The sequence below is a fragment of the Podarcis vaucheri genome (genome assembly GCF_965113315.1).
Source record: "Podarcis vaucheri genome assembly, chromosome: 6".
Lineage (NCBI taxonomy): Eukaryota > Metazoa > Chordata > Lepidosauria > Squamata > Lacertidae > Podarcis > Podarcis vaucheri.
The window spans coordinates 56,191,799-56,217,862 of NC_138764.1; the positions used below are offsets into that span (position 1 = coordinate 56,191,799).

General features: G+C 48.2%; 1 protein-coding gene across 3 annotated transcripts in view; it reads left to right on the plus strand.

Moving 5' to 3' along the window:
• Nucleotides 1–703: 703 nt before the first annotated feature.
• Nucleotides 704–26,064, plus strand: part of SLC6A9 (solute carrier family 6 member 9) — a 54,566-nt gene continuing 29,205 nt past the window's right edge. Inside the window, exons 1-2 of one of the 3 annotated variants that reach the window (XM_082228864.1) lie at nt 704–725; nt 9,989–10,134. In XM_082228864.1, coding sequence (XP_082084990.1) covers nt 10,105–10,134 — 30 coding nt within the window. In that variant the 5' untranslated portion in view covers nt 704–725; nt 9,989–10,104. Of the gene's footprint in view, nt 726–1,491; nt 1,810–9,988; nt 10,135–26,064 lie in introns of those variants that run through there. The other 2 variants (XM_082228863.1, XM_082228865.1) reach the window with 2 other exon arrangements.

Sequence of the window (26,064 nt, forward strand, 5' to 3'; positions counted from 1 at the left end):
AAAGAAATGTCACTTCAGTATAATGATGGTATCTGCATTTGCGGTGAGGGGAGCGGGAGAAGAAGCGTCACGAAACACTTCCTCCTTGTCTTCTGGGGGACACTGTCACAGCCAGTTGCACCTTACTGCGGCTTAAGGGGGCGATTGTTGCTGGCAGGTGGGCGCTGAGAGTCAGAGGGAAGTCGACCCTGGGAACTTTTTTTTGTTTGGTTTGGATCGATTAGCAGACTCTTTGGCTCAAAGCTGCGATCTTCGTCCCGGGATGGAGGCAGCTTTGCTCCCTGCCCCAAGCCCCCACCAGCAGACCCCAGGGTGGGCCGGCAGGGGGCGGCAGCGCGCAAAATCCCTCGCTTCCCTGGCGCAGGAAAGAATCGCTGCCACGTAGCAACACGCAAATCTCGAGCAAAATCTGTGGACCAATTTAACCGGGGGGGGGGGGCGTTTCATACTCTGGGGCTAGGGTAGGGGGGGCTGCTCCATTCCTCCTCAAGTGGGCTCTTAACAGGGACAGTTCGTACGTAGAAGGGAGCCCCGCGTTTGTCTGACCAAGGCTGAGCAATGCGATCCCTTTGCTTGCAAGACGCAACAAGCCGGGCGCCCTCGGTCTTGGGCTGGAGAAGAAGATGGAGCACTCTGGGGAGAGCGGGCCCGAGATGACAGGGCAGGGCAGGGAAGACACGATGCTTCTAAGGCACGGCCCCGCGAGGGATCGCTTGGGTCGTCAGGTAAGAAGGGGCCCAAGACAACGAGGCTTTCCTAGAGAGCAACCTGAAGCCTTAACAGGTTTATTGTCGGCTTCGTCCGATGCATGACTGGAATGAGGACCTGAGGCACCTGCAGCCGCTGTGCGGGGTCCACCCAAAGCACCTCGGGGGCGCGCGCGCGCGCGTCTTCTCTGGGACGTGCCTGTCCAAGGTGCTGCTCGGCGCGTGGGGGCTTCTCGGGTCTGCGAGCGGGAGCCCTAAGAGGGAGGGGCAATTGCGCGGATGTCTTCCTGGTTGCGCATCTATGTGCCAAAGGCATCGCACATGTTTCCACGAGAAAATGTACGTGCCCCCAGCCGGCTCTCTGCGTCGGTGTGTGTCTGTCTGAGAGAGCGAGCGCGCGTTGCGCCGGTGCCCCTTCGGAGTACGCGCGTGGCCACAGCCATCTGTTTTGCTCCGCGCGCTTCTTTTGTGCGTCCGCGCCCCCTGCGGCCCGTGCGCGCGCGCCTCCAAGCCGGAGCATGCCTTCGAGGTACATGTTTTCCTTGTCATGTGGGCGGCGACGATATTTATTGACACTGCGCGCGCGAGGAAGGGGGCCGCCTCTGGGGTCCCGCCGAGCCGCCTCTCTCCGCCGCCGCCGCCACCAGGGCTCTGCGCAGCCCCCTCCCCAGAGCCCCACGGCGCGGCAGGGCGGGAGCGGGTCGGGGAAACAAATCGCCCCAATCAGCGAGCGGGGCGGGATCGGGCGGGGCGGAGCCGGCCAGGGAAGGCGGGACGTGCCCGCCGCTGTTGCTGCTGCCGCCGCTGCCGCCCCCTCGGAATCCTCTCCCAGAACTTTCATTAAAGTCGGCGTCCCCCCCGAGCCCGCGGCAGAAGAGGGACTGTCGGCTGCCACGCGCGGACACGCTGCTCCCGGGACGCGCAGCAGGCGAGCTCGCAGGGTGCGCGGCGGCGGCGGCGGCGAGGCGAGGCTGAAGGAGTACGGTTCGGGCTGATGCAATTTTCTCAATAAGAGGATCCTCCACCTTGACAGCGCGCCTGAAAAGCCCGGGCGAGGCACCGGCGGGGAGCGGCAGGAGGAGGCGGGAGCGGCATGGAGAGGGTAAGGCGCGGGCAGAGAGAAAAGGATTCCGGGGTTGGGTTTGGAGACACGCGCGCCGGTGTGCGCGAGAGAAAAAGAGAAACGAAGGGGCGGGGAAAGCGTGGTAGGAAAACGTGGTGCCGCCGAGGAAGCGCCGGCGAAGGTCCGGAGGCGGCGCGGCTTCCATCCGCCGCTGTCACCGGAGCCGCCTCGAGGCAAGACCTGTAGCGAGCAACCCCGGAGGCGGGCTGTCAAAGGGTGTCCCGGACCCCAGAGCTTTACGGAAACCGCCACGCGGGAAGGGAGCGGGTGCGCGCGGCCTGTCTGGACGCCGCGGGTTTCTGGCCTAGGGGAGGTGAAGTTGCCGGGCGCTCCCGGGGGCCGGGGGATCCGCGCGCTGTAATTTTCCACCCCGGCATGTGCGGGGGCGGGGCGCGGAGCAGCTCCCACGTGGCAGCTGATGTAACCCCCCGTTTTCTTGCCCCCTCCGCTGCTTTTAAAGGGATCGCGCGCCCTCTCTGGCCAGGTGTTTCGGACTTCTCTGGATTTGTTTTCACCCACGGGCTGTGTGTGTGTGTGTGCGTGCGTGCGTGCCAGGGGTGGTGGTGCTTCCTTAAACCGATGCTGTGGTGGGTCCAGTATTGTGACATCATACAGAAAGTGGAGAGTGGTGTGGATTTGGAGTTGAAGGAGTGACTTAATAGCTACATCAGCTTGGGGGTAGTATCAGTGAGAGGTTTTTGCCAGCACTTGTCAATGGTGTGCCACCAGGATTTCTCTCTCTCTCTTATGCCGAAAAATAACTTAGTTTTTCACTCAACTTTGGGAGCCTAAATTTGCCTCACAGTATCCTGTGTCCTCTTTCTAGCTTGGCCACATGCCGACTTGTAGAATTACAAATCTGAAAGATAAAGGTGTTCAGGCAGTAGGAAATCAGTTAATGCAACAGTGTACCGATGGTACGGTGGGGGGGGGGAATCCACACATAATTTACATATTGTTAATTGCAACAGGTTTGATGGCTGCAGACAACTTTGTTGAAGGTGCTGCTAGCTTGCCACAATAAATGCGCCCAACTAAAACAAAGAGCCTAAATAATAGATTCAGTCCTGAGGATGGACTGAAAGGCAAAAAGCTCACTTCGCACTCAGAAATGGAGGCTGTTCAGTTACAAAGAGAGACTGAGGAAACTTACAAAATTACTCCTTCTGAATAATCAAAACAGCAAAGACCCTTGTGGCACCTTAAAGAATTACATGTTTATTGTGGGTCGGAGCTCACTTCGTCAAATGCCTGAAGTGAAATATATGTTGACCTTCCCTGAATACAGATGAAAGAAGAAAGCGAGGAATGAATGTATAATTATTTTTTGCTGTGATATTATTTTTTGTTTATGCTGCCACAAAACTAGCATGGCCAGCCCCTGGAGTTCTAATTTTTAAAAAAGAATCTGTAACAATGTTTTATTTCCGATTATGAGGAATAATGTTCCGCCAGATCTCCATTTCAGCCCATCAGCAAAACAGTACCAATACTCATGGGCTGGGACGTGCAAGAGTCACTAGATTACATCCCAGATCAATGCTTCATTCTGAGACAGTCTCATCCATCCTTGAGGAGATAAAAGTGCAGGTTGCCCTGTTCCACATAACCATACTCACCCTGTTCCACATAACCATACTGTGCTCATGCAGGTCAGCATCAAGCTGTTTGCACCACTGAGATGTGGATGTTACCAGTGTGGTTTGGGTGGTCCTCAGTTTCCTAGCATCTGGGTTCAGCAGCTTGAATAGCCAGACACGTAACCCTAGGACAGTCTTCATTATTGTGTCATGCTAGCCCTGAGTAGTGAATCAGTGGCAAGAGTGGAGATCTGATTACAGTGGTACCTCAGATTACATATGCTTCAGGTTACTTACGCTTCAGGTTACAGTCTCCGCTAACCCAGAAATAGTGCTTCAGGTTAAGAACTTTGCTTCAGGATGAGAACAGAAATTGTGCTCAGGCAGCATGGCAGCAGCAGGAGGCCCCATTAGCTAAAGTGGTGCTTCAGGTTAAGAACAGTTTCAGGTTAAGTACGGACCTCCAGAACGAATTAAGTACTTAACCCGAGGTACCACTGTACTGTTAAAATAACACTTTGGGCTGAGCCAGGATTTTTTTCCATAGTATTAAGTGTGATATATTCCCACCAGGTCTCAGAAGTTCCCTCCCCTCAAAGTTGTTGCTGACTCTTCCAAGGCAATTGACTTTCTTGCAGGACTTCTGATCCCCTTATAGTTGTGACGTACAGCTGCTGAAGGCTATTCAGTGAACCAAGACATGGTTGGCAGGAGTGCTCCCTCCCCTAGGCCAAAATGCAGTGAGTGTGGCGGGAGGGGGAGAGCTCCTTGTTCGGTCCCGTGGGCAGGGTGGGTCAGTCCACTTGAGAAAGAGAGTGTGTGTGGACAAAGTGGCTCTGAGAGAAAGTGCCATCCCTGGGCACAGCTTCCCTCGTGTCCCCTTTGTGAGATGTCCTGCTATTTTGCAGGGTTTCTTAATTGCACTTCCGTGCTTTTGGCATGGCAGAGCAGAAAAACTTTTCTGCATCCCAATTCAGTAGCCGCTTGTTGGCAGGACAAGGACTGCTCAAGTATGAAAAGGGAGCCATCATTCCGGTGTCTATCTAGAGTGGGGGCAAGTCACTCAAGCTTAGGAACGGGGTAGTTTCCCTATCACATAATGCCTTCTGTGTCGCTTCATTCGTGCACCTCCCCACAGAGCATACTTTCCCCCCCTTGTCTGATCCCTGACAGCTTGAGGGTGTATCATTCACGTACTTCCTTATATTTAGGACACCGGAGCAGAAAGGGCCTCTGTTCCAGCTGCTCCTCAGGGTCCCTTTGGTTGCACAACGTCTCCTCTGGCCTCAAGAGTGTCCTTTGTTATGCTGTATTTTCACCTTGGGTCTTTGGCTAGTTCCTTGCTGCAAGCATAAGAGTGTGATTATTATGGTGTCCTTCCTTCAAGTGAAATGAACATTTATTTGCAAGTGTGCACTGGGCAGAATCCTGAGGGCAATTTGTTTGCTAGGCTGGTGGTTTAAACACCTTTCTGGTTGTAAGAGCCAGGCTGTGAAGCAGCAGAGAGGATTATCACTCATGCCTCATATTTTATGCTGGGCCTGTTTCCTGCTTATAATGTTGTGGAAACTTCACCTTTTACCTGAAACAGGGCTGCTGAAAACTTGTGTGTAGCAACCATATATCCAAGACTGTGCATACTCTTCCATTTATTTATTTTTTAAGAGAGAGATCTGCACAGAAGTTGCCACAATTTGTGGTAGCAAGCATGTAAATCAGATTTGCACCTTTTGCATATCTTCATTTCCCTGATTTCCGAGGAGATTTGCAGGGCGCTGTCAGGCTTCCTCCTGAACTCAAAATCGTGTGCTTATTTCCCTTCTGGTTTTTGGGACTCGGATGTTCAAGCTTATATTTGCCTTCAGAACTGCCAGAAATTTGCTTTCCACCCACCTCTTTATCAACAAGAGCTAAAATTCGCAGGATGCTGAATTTTCTGGCTGCTTCTAAACTTATGTCTGTACTTCTTATGTTGTATTTCTTCCTTCCTTCTCAGGAAATAATAATAATATGCCAACAAATTCAAACCTCAAACAAGGGCTAGCCCAAGACATTTTGCTGCCTAAGTTGAAGAACATGAGAGCCTCAGTGCCACCTCTATCTGAAATTAACCAGATTGGTGACATGTTAGCATCCTCCACTCTGCCTGGAGGTAGTAGATTAAGAGGTCTGGTGTGAGCTGTGTGGCACACACAGAACTGCTGTCCAACATTGCTTCTCCCCACATCCGAAATCTGCCACCTGAGGTGAACTCCTTTCTCTGCCTAACAGTATAGCTGGCCTTGTGTCCTGCCACTGCTACCTCTCTCTCCTCTTCCTCACTTGGCAGTTGTTCCCTCCCTGTGTTCTTCAGAAGCTCATTACTTGGAGGCCTAGAGATTGTAGTGCACCATTTTTTAATGTTCCCTTTCCCAGCGCACAAGATCACACCCTTATCATTTGCATTCAGCTGGAGTGATGATCACTCCTTCATTTAATGCTGCCAGTCTCTAATACAAAGTGAAACCCCACCTCATTGCAGCCAGCATGTTATAGTTATATGTTTAACGTACACCACATGCTGTGTTTGAATGCACTGTATTTAAAATGCTGTAAAGGGAAGTTTACCTTAGGCAAGAAGTTTCACTCCAGCAAAAGTGTAAGAGAAGGCTGATATTTTTGAATTGGTTCTTGTTAAAGATTGTCTTGTGTTGGAATACAAACAAATGAACAAGGAAAGTCTCTGCTTTCAATTCATAGAGTCTTTTTCACATTTCATTTACATTTGGTATGAGACACTATTGTCATAGACACTGTGTGGTTAGGGGAAAAGAGAGGGGGAGGGAGAAAGATGGGGGGATAGCGATCTTCCATTCTGTTGCATAGTGTTTGCGCAAGTTTTTGTGTCAGCATCATGTGTGTAGGTCCTTTATTATTATATTTATTTTTTTATTTGGCATTGTGAGAGATTAGAGGCTTCAAAGCTTGCTTGGTTGCAGTGTGGTTTGTTTGTGTGGGGGGGTGTTGTTGGGTCAGATTAGGCATAGTAGTTTGTATGCTGTTGGGGCGGGATAGGTCGTTGTCTTGTTGTGATAAAAAGGAGCTACACCAGGGTGAAGGTGCCCTCCTTTGCTTGTCCGCATGCTGCTTTAAGCTTAAGTTACTTACTCGCAGCTAGAAATATTGTAACTAGACACTGGAAGGACCTATAAGAAGTGAACATAGACCACTGGTACAAAAATGTATGGGAAGCCGCCCTATAAGAAGACTGATACTTTTTCATTCAATAAAGTAAACTACCTGGTGATTCATCACAGGAGAGCCGCAGAGCTCTCACAGCAGGAAGTTGGAACTTGAGAAGCCAGCATGTGCTTCTGGGAGATAGCTGGCAGCAGCAGCAGTGGTTGCAAAGAAGCTCTGCAATGATGAACAAGCTTAGCATCTCTCTCTGGGTTCAGAGAGAGAGAAGTTTGCTGAACTGCATAAAGGACCGGACCCCATTTCTTGTTTCCAATGTATTACTTTTGTTATTTTGCAATGTTTATCTCATTTTAACTAGTATTTAAGATGGTTCTGCAGTAAAGATTTGAAATTTATTCTTGTGGTAGAGAGAATTCATTTCTACACAAGTTCTAGGGCAGGGATTTCACTGACCAGCTCCCAACACAGCACAGTGTAGTAACTAAATGACTAAGCTTTGAACCAGGAAGTTCCTTGTTAAATATCCCTTCTGCCTTGGATTTGGTAGAGGATGTTGAACGAGACATATTTTTCTCGAGTCTGCGGTACAGGGCTAATAATACAGACTACCCTAGATGGCTGTTGTAAGGGCAACTGACAAAATGTATAAAGTGCATGGAAAATCATACAATATTAAGTATGAATATAATCATGTCTCCAAAGAATGGCATATTTTTGAGTGCCAGGCAAAAAACATTCCTCTTCTTTCAGGCCGTTGGTTAATTAAAGCCTTTTAAATGGGGGGTGGGAGGTGTTATTGATTTTGTCTGTCATTATGTTATATATTTTTGTGTTTTTATATTGTAAACCATCCTGTGATCTTTGGATGAAGGGTGGTGTTGAAATCTAATTAATAAAAATAAAATATGAATATATTTTAACTAATCCATGAGAAAATAGTTGATGGAAGAAATGGGATGAGAGGCAAGTCTGTGTGCTCATACTCATGACGCATCTGTTCCAGTTCACTGTCTTTAACTTTTCAGGAGCTGCCCTTTCAAGTGTCCAGGAACCAAACGTGCCCCGTGGTATTAAGGTTGCCACCTCTGTCCTGGAGATTTGAAAAAAAATGTGGCAGTGACCACCTCATGTTTTTCTGTAGTGAATGTGCCAGCTGTTTAGTGGTTGTTTCACAATAAGATATCCAGGGCCCAGTTTTGTGTTCACAGTCCTGTTCACAGGAAGTGAAGCACAATTTGTTCAGCTTTATTGCTTGTTGAATACAATTAGCATCCATAGAATGTCAAGCAAAAGGATCTAGCCTTGTCCTGAAGCTGAAATGAAGCTCTCTCCCCCCACCCAACCCCATGGCTCGCTGCATTTCAACCAAACTAGTGAGTCCACCATGTTATTTATAAACACCTCTCTCTTTTGCCCTGCTCTACGTTTGCAAAAACCCACACAACACACATTTGCTTAATTATATTGGTTTTCATAATTTATATTTGATCACGGATCCTGTGGTCCTGATGTTTTTTATTTAGTCGTTAGTGTTTCCGAATTTGGGTTCTGAATTTTAATTCAATAATTTAGAGAGACTTAATGATTGTGTCTACTTTCTTGTTGCCGAGTTCTGCTTTCAGTGCCAGTTTACCCTGGTACTCAGAGCCAAGTATATTATGGAAGTGAAGAGAAGACCAGGACTCTGGTTTTCATGCTTACATGTGCACATTCCCCTAGCTGGAGCCCAGGTGAGGAGAATGAGGTGATGTTTCCTCCCTGGTGACCAGAAATGTCTGATGCAGCTAGGTCAGCCCCCTGGGGGGGGGAGGGCACCTGGGGCCCACCATTGTAAGGCACAGGAAGAAGCGGATGCTCAGATAGGTCTGCTAGGAGCTGAGAAGACAGAATTACCAGGACCCTTTCCTTACAGTAGCCGCATTCTTGGAGTGACGGCTAAGTGCAGTGATAGTACATGAAAAAGAATTTTTAACACTACACATTGCTGTGCGCATTTTGGGTGGTTGGTATGCAGTCTCCATGGGGTATTTGACCCCTGGCATTTAACATGAAGCTGGGCCATTTGAGTTGAGGGTCTGAGCAAAAGTCAATTCAGGTTTGCTTTCTCCAAGTCACCTTATCTGGAGTTGCATCATCGCAGAAGAAAGAAAAATGAATCGGAATTTGGGTCCCCTTTTTGTAAGACAGTAGAGAAGAGCTTGCACACTTCATTCAGCTCCTTATCTCACTGGCTCAGGCTCAGCCACCAGCAAGGTCCCTCTAAATACCCACCCTATCTTCTCCCCATCCACCCTGTTCCCCATGTGCTACAGTTTATAGAGGCATCCTTTCATGCTCTGCCCCCTTCATGACCAATAACCAATTCACTTTTGTTGCCGATGTCTTACAAACTATCTTGGGCGATACCTTTCCCTGCCACAGACAGACAAACAGACAACATGGCTGTCCCTTTTTTGCTGCCTGGCAGTCCCTTTTTTGCTGCCTGGTCTCTAGCACAATGGCAGAGCTGACCTGGCACGTGACTAGGTGCACCAGGGTGGAAGGCAATTGCCTCCCATCTGTGTCCTCAGTGGCAGCTGTGCCCCTGTGCGTGTTTGGTGCCCTGAAGACTTCCCCTGCCCTGAGCCCTGGCTACGCTCTTTGCAGCCACGTGTGTGGTTCTTGCAGCTTCTTCCCGCTTCAGAGATGGCAATGGGCTGAAGGAACCAGGAATGACGGGGCAGATATAAGAGCCTGCTAACCCAAACTCTGCATCCCTTCCCAGCCCTGCTCTCATTTTACCATCTTTGGGCATATGCTGAATGTAGACTGGGAAACGGCAACGTAATTTTTGCTGTAAAAAGAGATGGTCCTTGCAAATGCACCAGTCTTGGTCACGTGTGTTTGTGTGTGTGTTCCCCTCATTGGGGATTTAGAGCAGGGGTAACTACCCCTGGCCCAGAGGCCTGATTCAGCCACCTTCCCAAACCACCTCCCCCGCCCCTAATTTTGATAGCAGTGGCAAAAAGGTAGTGCTGGTGTGGATGAAGTAAAGTAGACACAGTACTTGAGTGGTCAGGGAGGGTTCAAGCTCTCTGCTCAGCACCCTGATGGGGATGCACATCTCTCATTCTGTGGCCATCTGATCAATCATTTGATGAGCAGAGATGGGCAATAACCCCCTCTTTCCACTTTGATCAGCTGGAGAGGGGAGCTCTCTCTGTGTGTGTGCGAATGTGAGGTGACTGCAATAACTTTAGGCCACACCCACCATTAGATGTGGCCCCTGCAGGACTGGCCAGGAGTGAATGTGGCCCTTGAACCTCCCCCCAAAAAAAGTTTTGTTACCTCTAATTTAGAGGACAGGAGTCTTCTCTTGTTTCATTTTCTCTAACCCAAGCCCGTTTTGTTCTCCACAGCTTCCTGTCTCTTTGGTCTAATTTGCGCTTCTGTCTGAGCTCTCTGTGTAGCCTGGGAAGCCTAGCCATCAAGACGGACAGTGGGCAGCTGGGCGCTCACATCACGGCCCCCAACCATGGCAGAAAAATGCAGTGAGGGGTTGCTGGTGAGTTTGCGGGGAATACGTCAGGTTTGAGTTGGCATATTCTGCCCCCTTGGAATGCAGGGGGGAGGGATCATGGGTCTCGGTGGTCTGGAGGGGGGTGACGGTGAGGAATTGTTACTTAATTTGTTTGCTGCTTTTCTGCACAAATGTGCCCAAAGCGACGCACTACATGAGAACGCAACAAAGCAGCATTAGCGTAAACAGCTCAGTACCAATTCGTTTCAAATCATAATACAGCAATCTCCACAAAGGAGTCTGTTTCATTAATACTGTACTGTTATAACATAGTGCATTCATTTCGGAATAGGCGGTATAAATCATTAAAGCACAGTATCAATTTATATTATTTATCAGTTGTTAAAGCACATTTAAGCCAGAATTAGATACAATAAAGCTTTCCAGTGCGGCCAGGTTTTCATAAATAATATAGCCAGCAGGCAGTTCCTCAGATGTGTCAAGTGCAGGAAATTGCAGCCCTATATTTTACAGCTATCGGTATAAAAAGGTGTTAGATGCAGATGCATCACAACAATCTTTAGCAGAAGGGCAGTGGATGTAGAGTCCCCAAACTAAGAAAGCACACTTGGCTGCCCTCAGATATCTATGAAAAGTCATATAACTGTTTATCTCTTTGACATCTGATGGGAGGGCATTCCACAGGGTGGGCACAACTACCGAGAAGTCCTCATGCATCTGTCCGTTTCCTCTTCCCCCAAATAGCCTGGGAAGTGGAAGGCAGGATGTGCCTCCCGCAGGTGTCTTTTACCGGAGCTAGGCTCTTCGCTTCTCTCATAGGTGGAGTGATGCCGCTTCCCTTAAAGCCCCCCCTCCCCAAGTCATCAAACATTCATTACCAGGGAAACATGTAGAGTTCAGCAGGTGGGAAATGTTAGCCCCCATCCACACCGCTGTGTTGTTTGTGTTTTGGATTTCTACATTTACTGAGAGCGAGGCTCCCAGGAGACGCCTGAAATAGCCTGCACCCCAGCCAGGGGGCACCGTGCCAGTTTCAGGCCTGGAACATGTGGGGGAAGGGGAGTTTGGATAGCTGCAACACAGAGACACCAAAGTCCCTTGCATTCCATCCATAGAGATTGCAGGTCTTCTCTGCGGCAGCATTTCACAGGCACGTCCATGCATTCCTTTACACATCTCCTCTCATGTGCTGCTTTGTATTTTTCCTGCATAAAACATCATTTTGCAAGCACAGAGCACTCAAACCCTGGCATTCGTGCATGCAGCACAGCACTGTATGATCTGTGACCTGCACACACTATTTTGTCCCGCAACTTTTTCAATCCACACGTCTGCATGTGTACTGGAATTGTTTTTAGATGTTTTAATTGTGCTATTGCTGCTCTGCTTGGTGATCTGTTGTCTTTTTTTGGAGGAATGTCAAGATACACATGTAATAAATAATAATACATCAACGCATGCGAAGACATATATTCATGCACACAGACACACGTGTAAAGGGCTGTGCCCTTTGGGTCACCTCCATTCAACTGAATGCGATTCTGCTGATTAGAAACCAAGTCAGGCCAGCCAGCATTAATCAAAATGAAAGGAGATGATAAACGGGTGAACCACCTGCCCAAGTGCTGTTCAGATTGGCTGAACCTAGACAGCAAAGGGTATGTGCGAAAACTACTCAGATTCCCATATTTGCCTGGTTGTGGGACATTTTGGACTTTGCACATACCCTTTGCTGTCTAGGTTCAGCACTTGCTGTTAGAAAGCATCCCAGCAGGCCTGCAAATGTGTGCACATGCTTTCACATGCACAGGCACTAAGAGCTCTGCTTCTCTTTTGCTATATTGCAGTGCTCTTTGTGTGAAATGGTATGTAATGGCTTGCACATCCTTGCTTTCTTCCCTTGACACAACTTTTATACTGTTGCTCAATGCTCTGGCTGCTACTTTTGTTTCTGGAGTCCTTTGTCAATGTTGTTTTGTGCCCTGGGGTGGGGAGAAGTGGGTGTGCGGCGGGGAGAGTCCAGCGTAGCATCGGAATACGACATATATTCCGAGTCAATCTTTAACCAATTCTGGGAGTCAATGTTGTCAAATGGGAAAGAGGATGTTTGCAGAGGCTACTAGGACAAGGGAAGGGGTTGGACTAGTAGGTGATCCTTGGGATCCCTTCCAACTCTATGATGGGAAGGTGAATCAGAAATGCCCCTGCATTTCACCCCACCCAGTCACCTGGCATTGAAGTTTCCTGCTTGCACTCATGCAGTTTGTGTAGTGTCTCTAGGTCACTGGAGCAGGCACTCGGAGCTTTCTGGCCACAGAGAAGAAGCTAATCCCCTCATTGAGCTGCCTAGACATAATTGAAATAGCAGCATAAACCCATCACCCACTAATCGCCTATCCCAAGACAGTAATAGTATCTCAGAGCCTACAGCTTCTCTTTGAGGTCCAGGGAAAGAATGGGACAGCTCTCTCTGACACTTCTTTTTGATGGGGCTTGATTTGCTAATGTCCACATTCCCCAAAATACCAAATAAACATGACCTTGGCACAGGATGTCCCAGTCTGGGAACCACAAGCATTTCCAAGAAGAGACAAACAAGGGGTGGTGGTGGTGTCAATAGCACATAGAAACCCTGTTGGTCACCTCTCTTACCTCTTTGTGTTCTGTTCTCCATCCCCCAGTTTGTCCTCTTGGGTAGTTCTCTTTCATCTGACGAGCATTGGCGTACTTGTGATTGCATAGGATTTGCCCTCAGAAGATAATATTTCCTGGCTTTTTCAAGGATTGTCTGTCACGAAACATAACTTTCATATTGCACAGCATTCAACTACTGTCATAATGCCTATTTCTGATAGGTAGTGCAGAGCAAGACAATTATGTAGTTGTGGGTGGGGGAATAGTTTTAGGCCACTTGCTTCTTTCTGGAGCCACAGTAGCCAAGTCTTGTTCCCCATCTTGTTGCATGTTTATGTGTGTCATGAAATTGGCTCTATCAATAACGGGGGCTCTTTTGGACTGAATCTTTGCAAAATGCCACCTATGCAGCTGCCCAGTCCCTTTGCTCTATATTGGCTGTGGATTAACATAAAGGCAGTAGAGACTGGGAAGTGTTGTTGACACACAGTGAGATCCAGAAGTGCTAGTGGTAATTAGCCTTGGATGGTCCTTTCCATTCATTTGGCACTCTTTGCCGTCAACATCAGCCAGCAGTGCCTGGGGTTCTGATGTTTGGATGGATCAAATGCCCAGGTATGCCCAGAGGTGCCAACTTTGGTCTATTTACCTCTTACCCAAAGTGACATTGTGTGGCTCAGTCTGACGTTGTGGAAAATTACAGTTTTTCAGCCGGTTGGGGAGATGGAGCAAGCTGGGCACAAAGCCACAAGTGAGATGATTGCATGGGCCAGCGATGTCATTCACCCATAGTGCTAGCATCTATTTTGTGGAATTGATCAGTGTTTCAAGAGCCAGGTTTACAGGTATCTGTGGTGCAATGGGGTTTCTCCATCTGGCCTCTGCCCAGTTCAGTCAGCTACTAGGAAATATGTGGGTACATAGTATTTCTGTCAATGGGACAGTGTATTTCCTGCTTCTAATGCTCTAGGACTAGGTGAAAGAAGGAACCATTCATTTTAAAACAGGGAGGAGGAGGAAGACAGGCCACTGAGAAGCATCTAGGTCTGTTCAGCCATTGAAGAACTGTGTGCTCATAGTTCTGTATGTGTATATAATGCTCCCCAAAACTGGTGTGGATGTTTCTCCTCAAATTTCCTTGGTATTGGCACTCTGACTCCAGCCCTTCTGAGTATGTGACTCTTAGTCCTGGACTGGCCTTGTTTTTACTTTCCAGGGATGGCAGCAGTGCTTGCCTCAAATCCAGAGTTCTATACAATGTGTAAGAAAAAAATGAGGATTGTAGCCTCATTCTCTTTTCTTTTCTTTTCTCTTTTCTTTCCTTTCCTTTCCTTTCTTTCTTTCAAAATTTAAAAAGTACCCATTGCTTTGTGACTTATAGTTTCCACACTCCCCGGAAAGATTGGACTTTTTCTGATAAGGAAATATGAGAAAATGCAAAGAAAATAAATCAGAATGAGCGCTCACTAAATAACCAATGTTGTCTGATCGCCCTACAAGCATCAGGATGAATGTTAAGTGAGCAGGCTGTGTGGAAGCACCCAGCTATTACAGAAAAGAAGCAGAGATGGTAAGACAGGGAACGGTTATGTGTCAGGTGTTAACTCCACCTCTCAGTCCTGTGCTGTGGAGCCAACTTCTAGAGAATTTTGTTTTGGTTCTTTCTGAACAAGGGGGTTTGGGGTGGGAATCCTGATGCTGTATGGCATTCCTACCTCAGAGGGGTTTCTGCAGGCTGGAAAATGCTTTCAAGTGCCTCGGGGAAAGGCAGTTGCAACATTTTGGGAGTCCAATGCAGGGGTGAGGGCAAATGTGCCAGCAGGACATTTTTAGATCACTTGGATCCTGCTCCCCCTCCACAAGTTCTGCAAATGGGGCCATCATAGTACAGCTTGCAAACACCAGGATGTGGGCAGGACTCGGACCTGAGAAAAACAGCTCTGTCCTGCTGCTTCCTGAGTCCGGATGGACAAGACCTGGGCTCCAGCCAGCTACAGCATCCCTCCAGGCTGCCTGCAGTGGGATTGGGGCCCAGATAGTAAAGGGGGATAGCTAGTGTGGTAGTAAAGGGGGATCTGCAATAGTGTGTAGCAGACTGCAGTACCTTTAATTCAGCTGGGAACCCTGATTCCCAGGGAGATGTCAGGAGACACAGTGAATCCTGGAGAGGGTACTAAGTAGAGTGAGAGAGAGGATGCTGAGCACTTGAGGCAGCTTGCCTTTTTCACTGGAACGGGGATCCATTCACAAATCCCATTTGCTGCCCTGACACTGCCTGATGGGTGTGTGTGTGTGTGTGTGTGTTTTCTCCCATTGAGGGGGTGGCATTTCCCAACCCCCCAGCAGAAGTCAGTGCCAGACACTCTCTCACTTGCTAGTTTTTAAGGACATTATGTTTTGTCCTTGGATTTGCCATTGCCTTTGTTTGCACAGCAACCCCTGCCAGCGCCTCCTGACTCTTGGGCAGATTCCCTGGCTGCCCGGGGGCTTGCAGCATCTGCTGGGGGATTTTTAGGCAGACTGGGCGGGTAAAGAGGGCAGGGGCGTCCGTGGCATATACTGCAGTGATGACCCGGGCGGTTGTCTTCCACTTAGCTGCGGGGTTCAAGCCTAATGAGGGAATTTTACTTCTGGGTTTCAAGAGATTTAAGCCTGGCTCATGCCTGCCGGCCTCTGGCCAAACCACCCCCGCTGGGGGTGCTGAGCCTTTACTAGGCTGCGGAAGCTCCTCTGGCTGGAATAATAAGGGGGGGAGCAGAAGGAGGGGGGTTGGTGAGGATTTTCTGCCTGAGCAGCCCTGGAGAATTGAGGCCGGGCTGTCAGCGGGGCCTGAGAAAGTCGCCTGAGGATGTATGTGTCTGGCACGGGCCTCTTTCTTTCCCTCCTTACCCACTTCCTTGCCCCATGTTCTCCCCCCACACCCATGACAGAGACAAGAGCTGCCCCCTGTGAATGAGGCAGCTAGATAGGACCCGGTCCCATCCTTTTGAAATGCACCTATCGTATCCTGAGGTGTTATATGTACCTGGCACGCCAGCCCTGTTGCTGATATTCACAGTGTGTTCGAGGCTAGATGAGGCTCAACTGTATCAAGTTGTCTTTTTTTATATAGTAATATTTATTAGTTTTCAAACAAATTGAACACAACACTACAAAAAACCAAAAAAGAAAAAACATACAATAATACAATACAATACAAAAGAAGAAGAAGAAAAAAAGAAACTGCAAAACTGTTAAAACAGTACAACGCATCATCAGAGATCTACAACCTCTCCTGGACAACGACAGTTCTCTTTCTCAAGCTCTGGGAGGAAGACCTTTCATTGCCTACAGACAGCCACCTAATCTTAAACAACTCCTAACCCACAATAATGCTACAACCAGACTTAACATGGACACTGGCACCAGAGCCTGCAATAAACCCAGATGCCAACTTTGCTGCCACATACACCCGGACAACACCATTACTGGCCCCAACAACATCACACATACCATCTCGGGACTATTTAATTGCTCATCGTCTAACATTGTGTATGCCATCAAATGCCAACAGTGTCCTTCAGCTCTCTATATTGGACAAACAGGCCAAACCTTACGCCAAAGAATAAACGGACATAAATCTGACATCAAGAATCACAAAACAGAGAAACCAGTAGGAGAACACTTCAATCTCCCTGGACATTCTATACAAGATCTCAAAGTAGCTGTTTTACTACAAAGGAATTTCAGAAATAGACTGGAAAGAGAAGCTGCTGAATTGCAACTCATTACCAAACTCAAAACCATGGAGAGACCTGGTCTGAACAGAGACATTGGATTCTTATCTCATTATACATGACTAAGCCATGTTTCACCTTTTCACCCCTTGCCTTTTCCTGTAAGACCTATTGCAGTCGTTAAGAGTCGTCAACAGGCTCATCTCAGCTATCTGTCAATCTCCCATTCCCACCACCCTTCTGAGTAATACCCCTCCCCACCTTCTCACTATATAGAAGGATCTGGCAACTTCTGTTTCAGTGTATCTGAAGAAGTGTGCATGCACACGAAAGCTCATACAAAGAACTAATTTAGTTGGTCTTAAAGGTGCTACTGGAAGGATTTTTTTTTTTATTTTGACTATGGCAGACCAACACGGCTACCTATCTATTTTTAGTTATTTTTCTAAAAGGCACTGTATAGCTCCTATTCCCAATGAATTTGTCCAGCTCTTGATTTTGGTTTTTTAAAAACACCTACAGTTGTAGCTACAATCATATCTGTGAAAATGGTTTCTGTAAGTTAATTGTACATTAAGTCTGACATCCTATACCTCCCTAGGTCTAAGCCCCACTGAACTGAGTAGAACATACTTCTGAGTAAATATGCATAGGATTGCTCTGTAACTTGTACTTTCTGATGAACACTTCAGAGAGCAAGTCCTTCTAATACACTTTGCCAAAAGTTTTGTATCTTGTAACGGCAATGAAATATCACTGAACTGAAATTGAACAAAGGTTTCTAATCTTCTAATCCTTTGTCCACAAGAGGTTACACAGACAAAAGGTTCCATAGCAGCCAAACTTGTTGACCGATTTGTATTTGCTGCTTACCATTGAATTCTATGTTGCTGTGTTGGGCGTGGGTTGAATGTTTGAGCATCTTCTGGTCTGACTTTCACAGTGGTTCAGGAAGGCTGCGATTCACAGGTTGGGATATGTTTGGGTTTGAAGTTTTGATCTTGCAGAGCACTGCTGGCTGCTTTACTAAAGCTACATGAGAAATGGGAAACTCTTCTTTTTGTTGAAGGGAAGTGTCCCAAGACCTGTCGTCAACTGCTGTTGTGGGAGTTCCCATACATTCAGAAAAGCTGTTGCATAAGTTTATTCACTTATTTCAGTTGGTTTCACATCCACGAAGTGGTAACACCAACTGGATGTTAGAGAATGAGATATATGCATGACGGTGTGGTGGGGCTCCCCTCACCTCAGTTGCATTGTTGCTGGTTCCAGGGAGGTAGAGGGTGAGGGATGAGGTGACAAGTTTATTTTATAATAGAAATGGCATGCCCCTCTACTGTCCTTCTCAGTGTTATAGGTGAAATTATGGCCCCACACATACACAGTGAGGAATGTACCCATACCCCATCTGTCTGTAATGGAATATATAGTACTCGTTTGCAGCTATTGTCTCGGAAGTTATTACCACCGCTCCCCCATTCACACTGTACAACAGAAATGGTAGGAGCCTTTACTGTCCCTTTTTAAGAGGATGGGTGAAGTTATGGCCAGATTTTCAGTTCACAGCATTCACCTGCATTCTGAGTAATTCATTTGAAGCCTGGCCGTAGCAAAATGTCAACTGAAGTTATATGCCCATCTGTTTAGATTGTTTTACTAAGCTGTGTGACCAATTTTTATTTTATTTGTTTTAAGATTCGTACGCATCTTTACCTTTTCATGAAACACGTGATGGCTAATGTATTAAAAATATAAAACATATACATTTTAAAAACGTGTAAAATTACAGAAACAATTTCTGGGGTGGGGTTAGGGAAGCAAAACAAAATCTCATAATAAGCATGGTGAAGGCTTCCTAGAACAAAAAAAGCATCTAAAAGAGTGGAAAATAAAAAGAGGGTGAGTGAAATATCCTAGGGAACAGCAATCCACATTGTGGGTGCCATGGCAGAAAAGGCCCTTTCTTTTGTTTCCACCTGCTGTGGAACAGGATCTCCCACTGAACATAGAAGCTGGGTGGGTTCTTATGGAAGGAGGCAGTCCTTTAGATATCTATGAGTGCAGCCCAAATCCCCACCCCTCTGGCAGGGCTGTGCAGAGCAGCAGAGCCACAGCAGCATCCACAGCACAGCTGCTCACAGTGGTGGCAGCACACATATGGATGGGGGGGCATGGAGGAGGATTGAGCCTGATACCATCAGGTGGTGGCAGCAAGACCAGATCAAGATCTAGCAGATTCTGGGCCAGCGCAGCTCCACTACCTCCCTGCTCTTGGAACACCCAGGTTCTGGGGATTTCAACTAGCCACTGCTGGTGCAGACACTGCCAGTGGGCAGCTACTCCAGTGGAAGGCAAGCTCAGGCATCAGTGCTGAGTCAAAAGGTAGCTCCACTCTATCCAACCACGCCATGGCCAGGTCCAAGAGGGGTTTGGATTGCTGTGTAAGCTCCAAACCATCAATGGCTTTAAAGGCAATAATCAGCCCTTTGGATTGTGCTTGGAAGCAAACTAGCACCCAGTGTACTTTGTACAAAAGAGGAGTTGCATGTCCCGAATAAACCAGCACCTGTTAAGTCTAGCTCCTGCATTTTGAACTACCAGCAGATGTTTCCAGGTAGCTCTGTGTATGCATTGCATTTATCCAGTACAGATGCAACTAAGGCTGTGGCCAGATTTATTCCTTTCCTGTTCTGATCTGGAAATCTACTTGTCCGTAGGAGCCTTTGGTCAGGGCCTGTTCTCATCCTTCATATGCTGAGCCTGAGAATAAATATGTGCCTAGGAATTTAAAACACTTTCAAAGCTTGTTTCCACTCTTCCTGGGTTCCTGCAGGGTGTATGTATCCTTGTCATGGACACAACTGAGAAACTGGGAGTAAGAAGGGCATGCCAGAAACTCTGACCTGCTTCAAGGTGATAATACCAGTGGGGGTCAGGAGAAGAGATGTGCAAATCCCTTGGTATGAAGTAGGTGGGTGTGCTGTTGTGAATGCATGGAAACCAAAAGGTGCAAGCTGTGTGTGTGTGTGTGTGTGTGTGTGTGTGTACACAGGGGAATCGTTCTAAACAATTGAGCTAAGTCTGCAACTGAAAGAATCTTTTGTGGAGAGTTTCAGTGTACATTCATTTAGTCTTTATACATGTTCAACAGCAGATAATACACCTAAGCACACCCCGTTGAACCTGTAGTAGGTCACTGCAACACCCACCAACACCCCAAAGATATCCAAAGACAGGTATGTGGCCCTGTAACACAGTTATTGCGATGTAGATTGACACAGTACATGATGTGACTTTAAGGAGATTATTGGACCACAGAGACTAGCAAAGAACACCATTGTCCTAAGCAGTGATAGTAGGTGACATGGACTTGTACCCATGATTCCTGTGCTGGATTTATCTCCAAGGGAAAGATGAGAAGTGACAGCAAAGGGACTCAAAGATGGAACCCCAAACCCAGTGTGAGGCTCTTCTGTGATATGGCACAAATACTTGTGTGATGGTTTTAAATGGAAAGATGCTCTCTTTCTTGCTTTAAGTTTGTTGTTGCAAATGGTTTAAGGCAGAATAAAGTCTTTGTACATATTTCCAATTTAGAAGAATGACTAAGCTTCCGTTCAGCTCAAGATTTTTTAGCCAGGCTGGGTTTCCTAAGACTGACCCATCCAGGCTTTATGTAGCCCTTGCAGAACATGGTTCTTCTAGTTTGAGATGTTAGAGCATGTTCCTTCTGTGTGCTGAAGTATCTCCCATTAAAAATAAGCCATCCCCAAGAGCACAGTTTCATCCTTCAGTTTGGTGTCTGATTTCCTGAAATGTAAGGCATTTGTATCTGCACGGAAAGCATTTTCATTCTGCCAACTGTATTTTTCCTTCTTTGCATGAGAATGAATGTAACTAACAAGAATGAATGCGTCTCCTTTGCCCTTTGCTTTTATATCTGACATAGGATTCCTATCCTGCCTACCCTGTCTAGCTCCACCTTCTGGCTGAATTAGACTCTGTTGCTGGCATGACCCTCAATTTGCCTTTTGCAGCTGTGGTGGCAAGTAGGTTTTGCAGAGTGGGACTTACTGGTTCTAAGCTAGTATTGCATGCCGACTGCCCCCACGCGTGGCAGCTTATCACTGGACCATGCCTTGTCCATGTGTAGCAATGGCAGCCCCCCAGACCCCATCTGGTCTCTTCTCCCCCCTTCTCTGCACTTCCCTGCCATGTTCTGCTGTCTCATTCACGCCTCATTGGGCTCCTTGGACAGTTGATGCTCAGGAAACAGCTGGGGTGCTCGAAGCCATAGTAGGGGAGGTGGTGAGGCTTAGCATTCCATCAAAAGCAGTAAAGACAACAAGAGCGTCCCTAAAGAACAAGGCAGGTCAGACTGAGTCCAAAAGGGGAGACTGAGAATCAAGTTCTTGGTGCCCCTATGAGGAGCCCAAGTTGGAGAAAATAGAAGACATTTGTTGTGCCATCTTAACTCCCCCTCTTTTCTGTTGCTCATGGTTGTCACCAGATGGTCAGCTCAGTGCATGGTGACTTCATAAATGGTTACCATGGAGATGGCTTTGATGACATCAAGAGGAAGGGAGAGCAGCAGCAGGATGTGGCATGTGGTTCTTGGAGGAAAGGCAACCTGGGATGGCTCTGAGGGATCACATGTCCCTAAAGCAGCTTCGCCAATCTGGTGCCCTCCAGCCGATGGGATTTGTAGTCCAAAACATCTGGAAGGCACCAGGCTGGTGAGGTCTGCACTATTGGATAGGCTTCCCTTTCCACTTTCCCTTCGCCACTACCTCAATCAATTTTGGGGACCTTTGCATCTCAAGATAGTGGGATAAAGGTTCAGAAAGTTAATCTAAGCATATCTGGTTCATCCACCCAAAGAGCTGGAACTGACCTAAGATGAGGCATTGTTAAAACATGGTGGGGATTAGGATATATTTAGCAGCACTGCACATTCGCAGAGTGGATTGCACCCTAATACCACTGTGATACAAAGTCAGAAGGCCTCAGTGAGGAATGGAATGGTTTAAGGCAATGAGTGATAGCTAGTTTTACTCAGTGTCTACTCTGAGCAAAACCCAGACTCACATATAGGAAAGTGTTTTACACCAGGTCAGTCCATCTAGCTCAGTATGGTCAACAAGGATTGGCAGAGGTTCTTTAGGGTTTCAGACAAAGATCTTTCTGTGCCTTGCCTGGAGAGGCCAGGAATTGAACCTGGGTCTGTCAGCATGCCACTATGCTATAGCCCCTCTCTACTGGAAGGAGAACCTGCAGGCAGGGGTATTGCTGAACCCCAGGTTTTTTGCAATAGGCTCTGGATCGCCTACTCCTTTGCCTCTTTTTTGGGGGGGGGGACTTTTGAAAAACAAGTTTGCATATAGGACAGCTGGGCACACTGCAGAGTTCACTACCGGTGAACCCACTACCTTAGTCACCCACTACCTTAGTTTCCCAAAAATATCTATACATTTAAGTTAGCATAGGGAGATTGAATGCAAATTTATGTCATGAACCCATGTATCCAGCAATATGCCTGCCTAAAGGTTTCCACTTATTTATTTATTTATTTAAATTTGCATATTGCTCTCTACCTGTAGGTCTCAGGGCAGTTCACAACACAAAGTTGCAATATACAAAGCAAAAAATTTGTAAGAAAAATAATCAAAGCACAAAATATATGATAAAAATAATCAAAACAATAAACAATTGTGATGTACAGTATAGACACTAATAAACAATACACTCCCCAACAAAAGCCCCTAAACAATGCTCCAGCCCACCCACAAATACAAATAGAAAATCCAAATTAACATATAACATTTAAAAACAATTTGAAACAACCCCACCCTCCCAATAAAACAGCACCCATCCAAGTTAAAACCACATCCCCGTGAAAACAATAACTTTAACACAAGGGGGCTGGCTCACACCCTCGTTCCACCCCCACAGTGCTGCCACCAAAGGGATAGCTCCCCTTTGCTGTTGCCCCCTTTGGTGTTGCGACCCTTTCAGGGGCAGCCTTGCCGAGGATGGCCCCACCCCCAGACAGACAGGCTTCATAGGACTGCCCCAGCACTGATCTTCTACCTGGGACCTCAAACCTACCGTCTTGTCATAGTTCTCGGTATTCTCTGAGTGGCAGAACTACCTGGCCAAGGCATGGCTACAGAACACACACACACATCCAAGGGTGACACGGAGAAAGAGGAACCTTGGCTCTCACAATCAAGCCTTCGACACCAGTCCAGGCCCAGTGCTAGATAGCTGTATCCTAAGCAGACTGTGGTGCTATATACAGGCCCCTGCAGAGGGGCAGACGGCTGTGTACAGTTGCCATTGACCTCGGAGGGCTAAGCTGGCTGTGGGGCAGGACCTACACTGTCATGCCAAGAACTAGACTCAAGCCTGGCTACACACAGACACACACACACACACACACACACACACACACACACACATGTCTCAGAGCTGTCTCTTTACAGCTCTGACTTCTTCTCAGCTCTGTGACTGGCTGGGCTTTTTGGGATGTCCTACAACAGGTGGGTGCAGGCAGAAGTCCCTATAAGGCCAGGGGTGTGTGCCAAGCCAAGACTTAAATAGCTCAGCAAGGAATACTGTATGTGAGCACTGTGAATGAGTTGTTATGAAATCTGTTTGGGCCCAGGATGCCTGCCTCTTCAGACTCCAGCAAGACTGTAATCCTGTGCCAGGTATTACTGCCTCCAAGGAGCCGGGCCAGGCTGAAAGCACAGGCGCTGAGCCCGCACTGGGCCTGGGAGGGGCTGCCTGTGGCCGGGGGTGGGGGGGCAGAAGCGGGTGGAGTCTCCTTCACCGCAGGAGTAAGAAAAACTTAAGCCCTTCCTGGCTGCCTTTCCCTCTTGGTGCCCGGCTGCTTGCCCAAGCGCTGTGGGGTCTGAGCCCATCTGTGAGGCAGCCCCCTCCTTCTAGTGCTAGTTAATTGAAAGGGAGGGGCAGCCAACAGCTGGATGCTGCTAATGAGGCCTCATTAGGTGAGGTCAGGCTGAGCTGGCTCTTTCACCACACTGAGTGCCTGCTGGGCAAATGGGAAAGGGTTGTGCCACTATTGGATGCAAAGCGGAGCAAGAGGCCCCACATGCACCTTCAGCCCTGCACCCCAGACTTCTCTCCATTTCCAAATGGAATTGAGAAGTCAGGGCGGGGGTGTCAGAGTTGGGGATGAGCTGTAGCTCAGTAATAATAATAATAATAATAATAATTTATTATTTATACCCCGCCCATCTGGCTGGGCCTCCCCAGCCACTCTGGGCGGCTTCCATAAAAACCAAAAATACAGTAAAATATCACACGTTAAAAACTTCCCTGAACAGGGCTGCCTTAAGATGTCTCCTGAATGTCAGGTAGTTGTTTATCGCTTTGACATCTGCTGGAAGGGCGTTCCACAGGGCGGGCGCCACTACCGAGAAGGCCCTCTGCCTGGTTCCCTGTAGCTTTGCTTCTCGCAATGAGGGAACCGCCAGAAGGCCCTCGGCGCTGGACCTCAGCGTCCGGGCAGAATGATGGGGGTGGAGACGCTCCTTCAGGTATACTGGACCGAGGCCGTTTAGGGCTTTAAAGGTCAGCACCAACACTTTGAATTGTGCTCGGAAACGTACTGGGAGCCAATGCAGGTCTTTCAAGACTGGTGTTATATGGTCTCGGCGGCCGCTCCCAGTCACCAGTCTAGCTGCCGCATTCTGGATTAGTTGTAGTTTCCGACTCACCTTCAAAGGTAGCCCCACGTAGAGTGCATTGCAGTAGTCCAAGCGGGAGATAACCAGAGCATGCACCACTCTGGCGAGACAGTCCGCAGGCAGATAGGGTCTCAGCCTACGTACCAGATGGAGCTGGTAAACAGCTGCCCTGGACACAGATTTGACCTGTGCCTCCATGGACAGCTGTGAGTCCAAAATGACTCCCAGGCTGCGCACCTGGTCCTTCAGGGGCACAGTTACCCCATTCAGGACCAGGGAATCCTCCACACCTGCCCGCCTCCTGTCCCCCAAAAACAGTACTTCTGTCTTGTCAGGATTCAACCTCAATCTGTTAGCCGCCATCCATCCTCCAACCGCCTCCAGACACTCACACAGGACCTTCACCGCCTTCACTGGTTCTGATTTAAAAGAGAGGTAGAGCTGGGTGTCATCCGCATACTGATGAACACCCAGCCCAAACCTCCTGATGATCTCTCCCAGCGGCCGCATGTAGATGTTGAAAAGCATGGGGGAGAGGACAGAACCCTGAGGCACCCCACAAGTGAGAGCCCAGGGGTCTGAACACTCATCCCCCACCACCACTTTCTGAACACGGCCCAGGAGGAAGGAGCGGAACCACTGTATAACAGTGCCCCCAGCTCCCAGCCCCTCAAGACGGTCCAGAAGGATGCTATGGTCGATGGTATCAAACGCCGCTGAGAGATCCAGCAGAACTAGGAAACAGCTCTCACCTTTGTCCCTAGCCCGCCGGAGATCATCAACCAGTGCGACCAAGGCAGTTTCAGTCCCATGATGAGGCCTGAATCCCGACTGGAAGGGATCCAAATGGTCCGCTTCTTCCAGGCGTGCCTGGAGTTGTTCGGCAACCGCTCGCTCAATCACCTTGCCCAGGAATGGAAGATTTGAGACTGGGCGATAGTTGGCCATCGTGGCCGCATCTAAAGATGGTTTTTTAAGAAGCGGTTTAATAACCGCCTCTTTCAGCGGGTCTGGGAAGGCTCCCTCACGGAGGGAAGCATTCACCACCCCACGAAGCCCATCGCCCAGTCCTTCCCGGCTAGCTTTTATAAGCCAGGATGGGCAAGGATCCAGGAGACAGGTGGTTGGTTTCACTCGTCCAAGCAGCCTGTCCACATCCTCGGAGGTAACAGATTGAAATTGATCCCACTCAACTTGACTAGACAGAGCTCTAGCACTCTCCCGCCCCGGCCCTGCTCCCACGGTGGAGTCTACTTCTTCCCAAATCTGGGCGATTTTATCTGCAAAAAACTTTGCAAAATCATTGCAGGAGAACATTTGCTTTGCATGCAGAAGGTCACAGGTTCAATCCCTGGGAAAGGCAGGAGGGGGGATCTAGGTGGGCCAAGAGTCTGACTTGATCATAGAATTAGGGCAAAGGACCCTAAGGATCATCGCAAGTAGATAAATAGGTACTGCTGCAGCAGGAAGGTAAATGGTGTTTCCATGCGCTCTGGCTTATGTCACTGTGTTTCATTGCTCCAGAAGCGGTTTAGTCATGCTGGCCACATGACCTGGAAAACCATCTGTGGACAAACGCTGGCTCCCTCAGCCTGAAAGCAAGATGAGCCATAGTTGCCATTGACTGGACTTAACCGTCCAGGGGTCCTGTAGTCCAACCTCCTGCAATGGAGGAATATGCAGCTGTCCCAAACAGGGATCAAACCTGCAGCCTTGGCATTGTCAGCACCATGCTCTAACAACTGAGCTATCCAGATGTTGCTAAATGATATACGGCAGCTTTCCATGTTGCTGTGTATGCAAGTCTCAGCTTCAGGTAAGCCAGATCCCTGCCCTGGAGCTGTTTGCTGCATCTCTACCTGAAGGTGCTTATAGCTGGCTCCACAGGC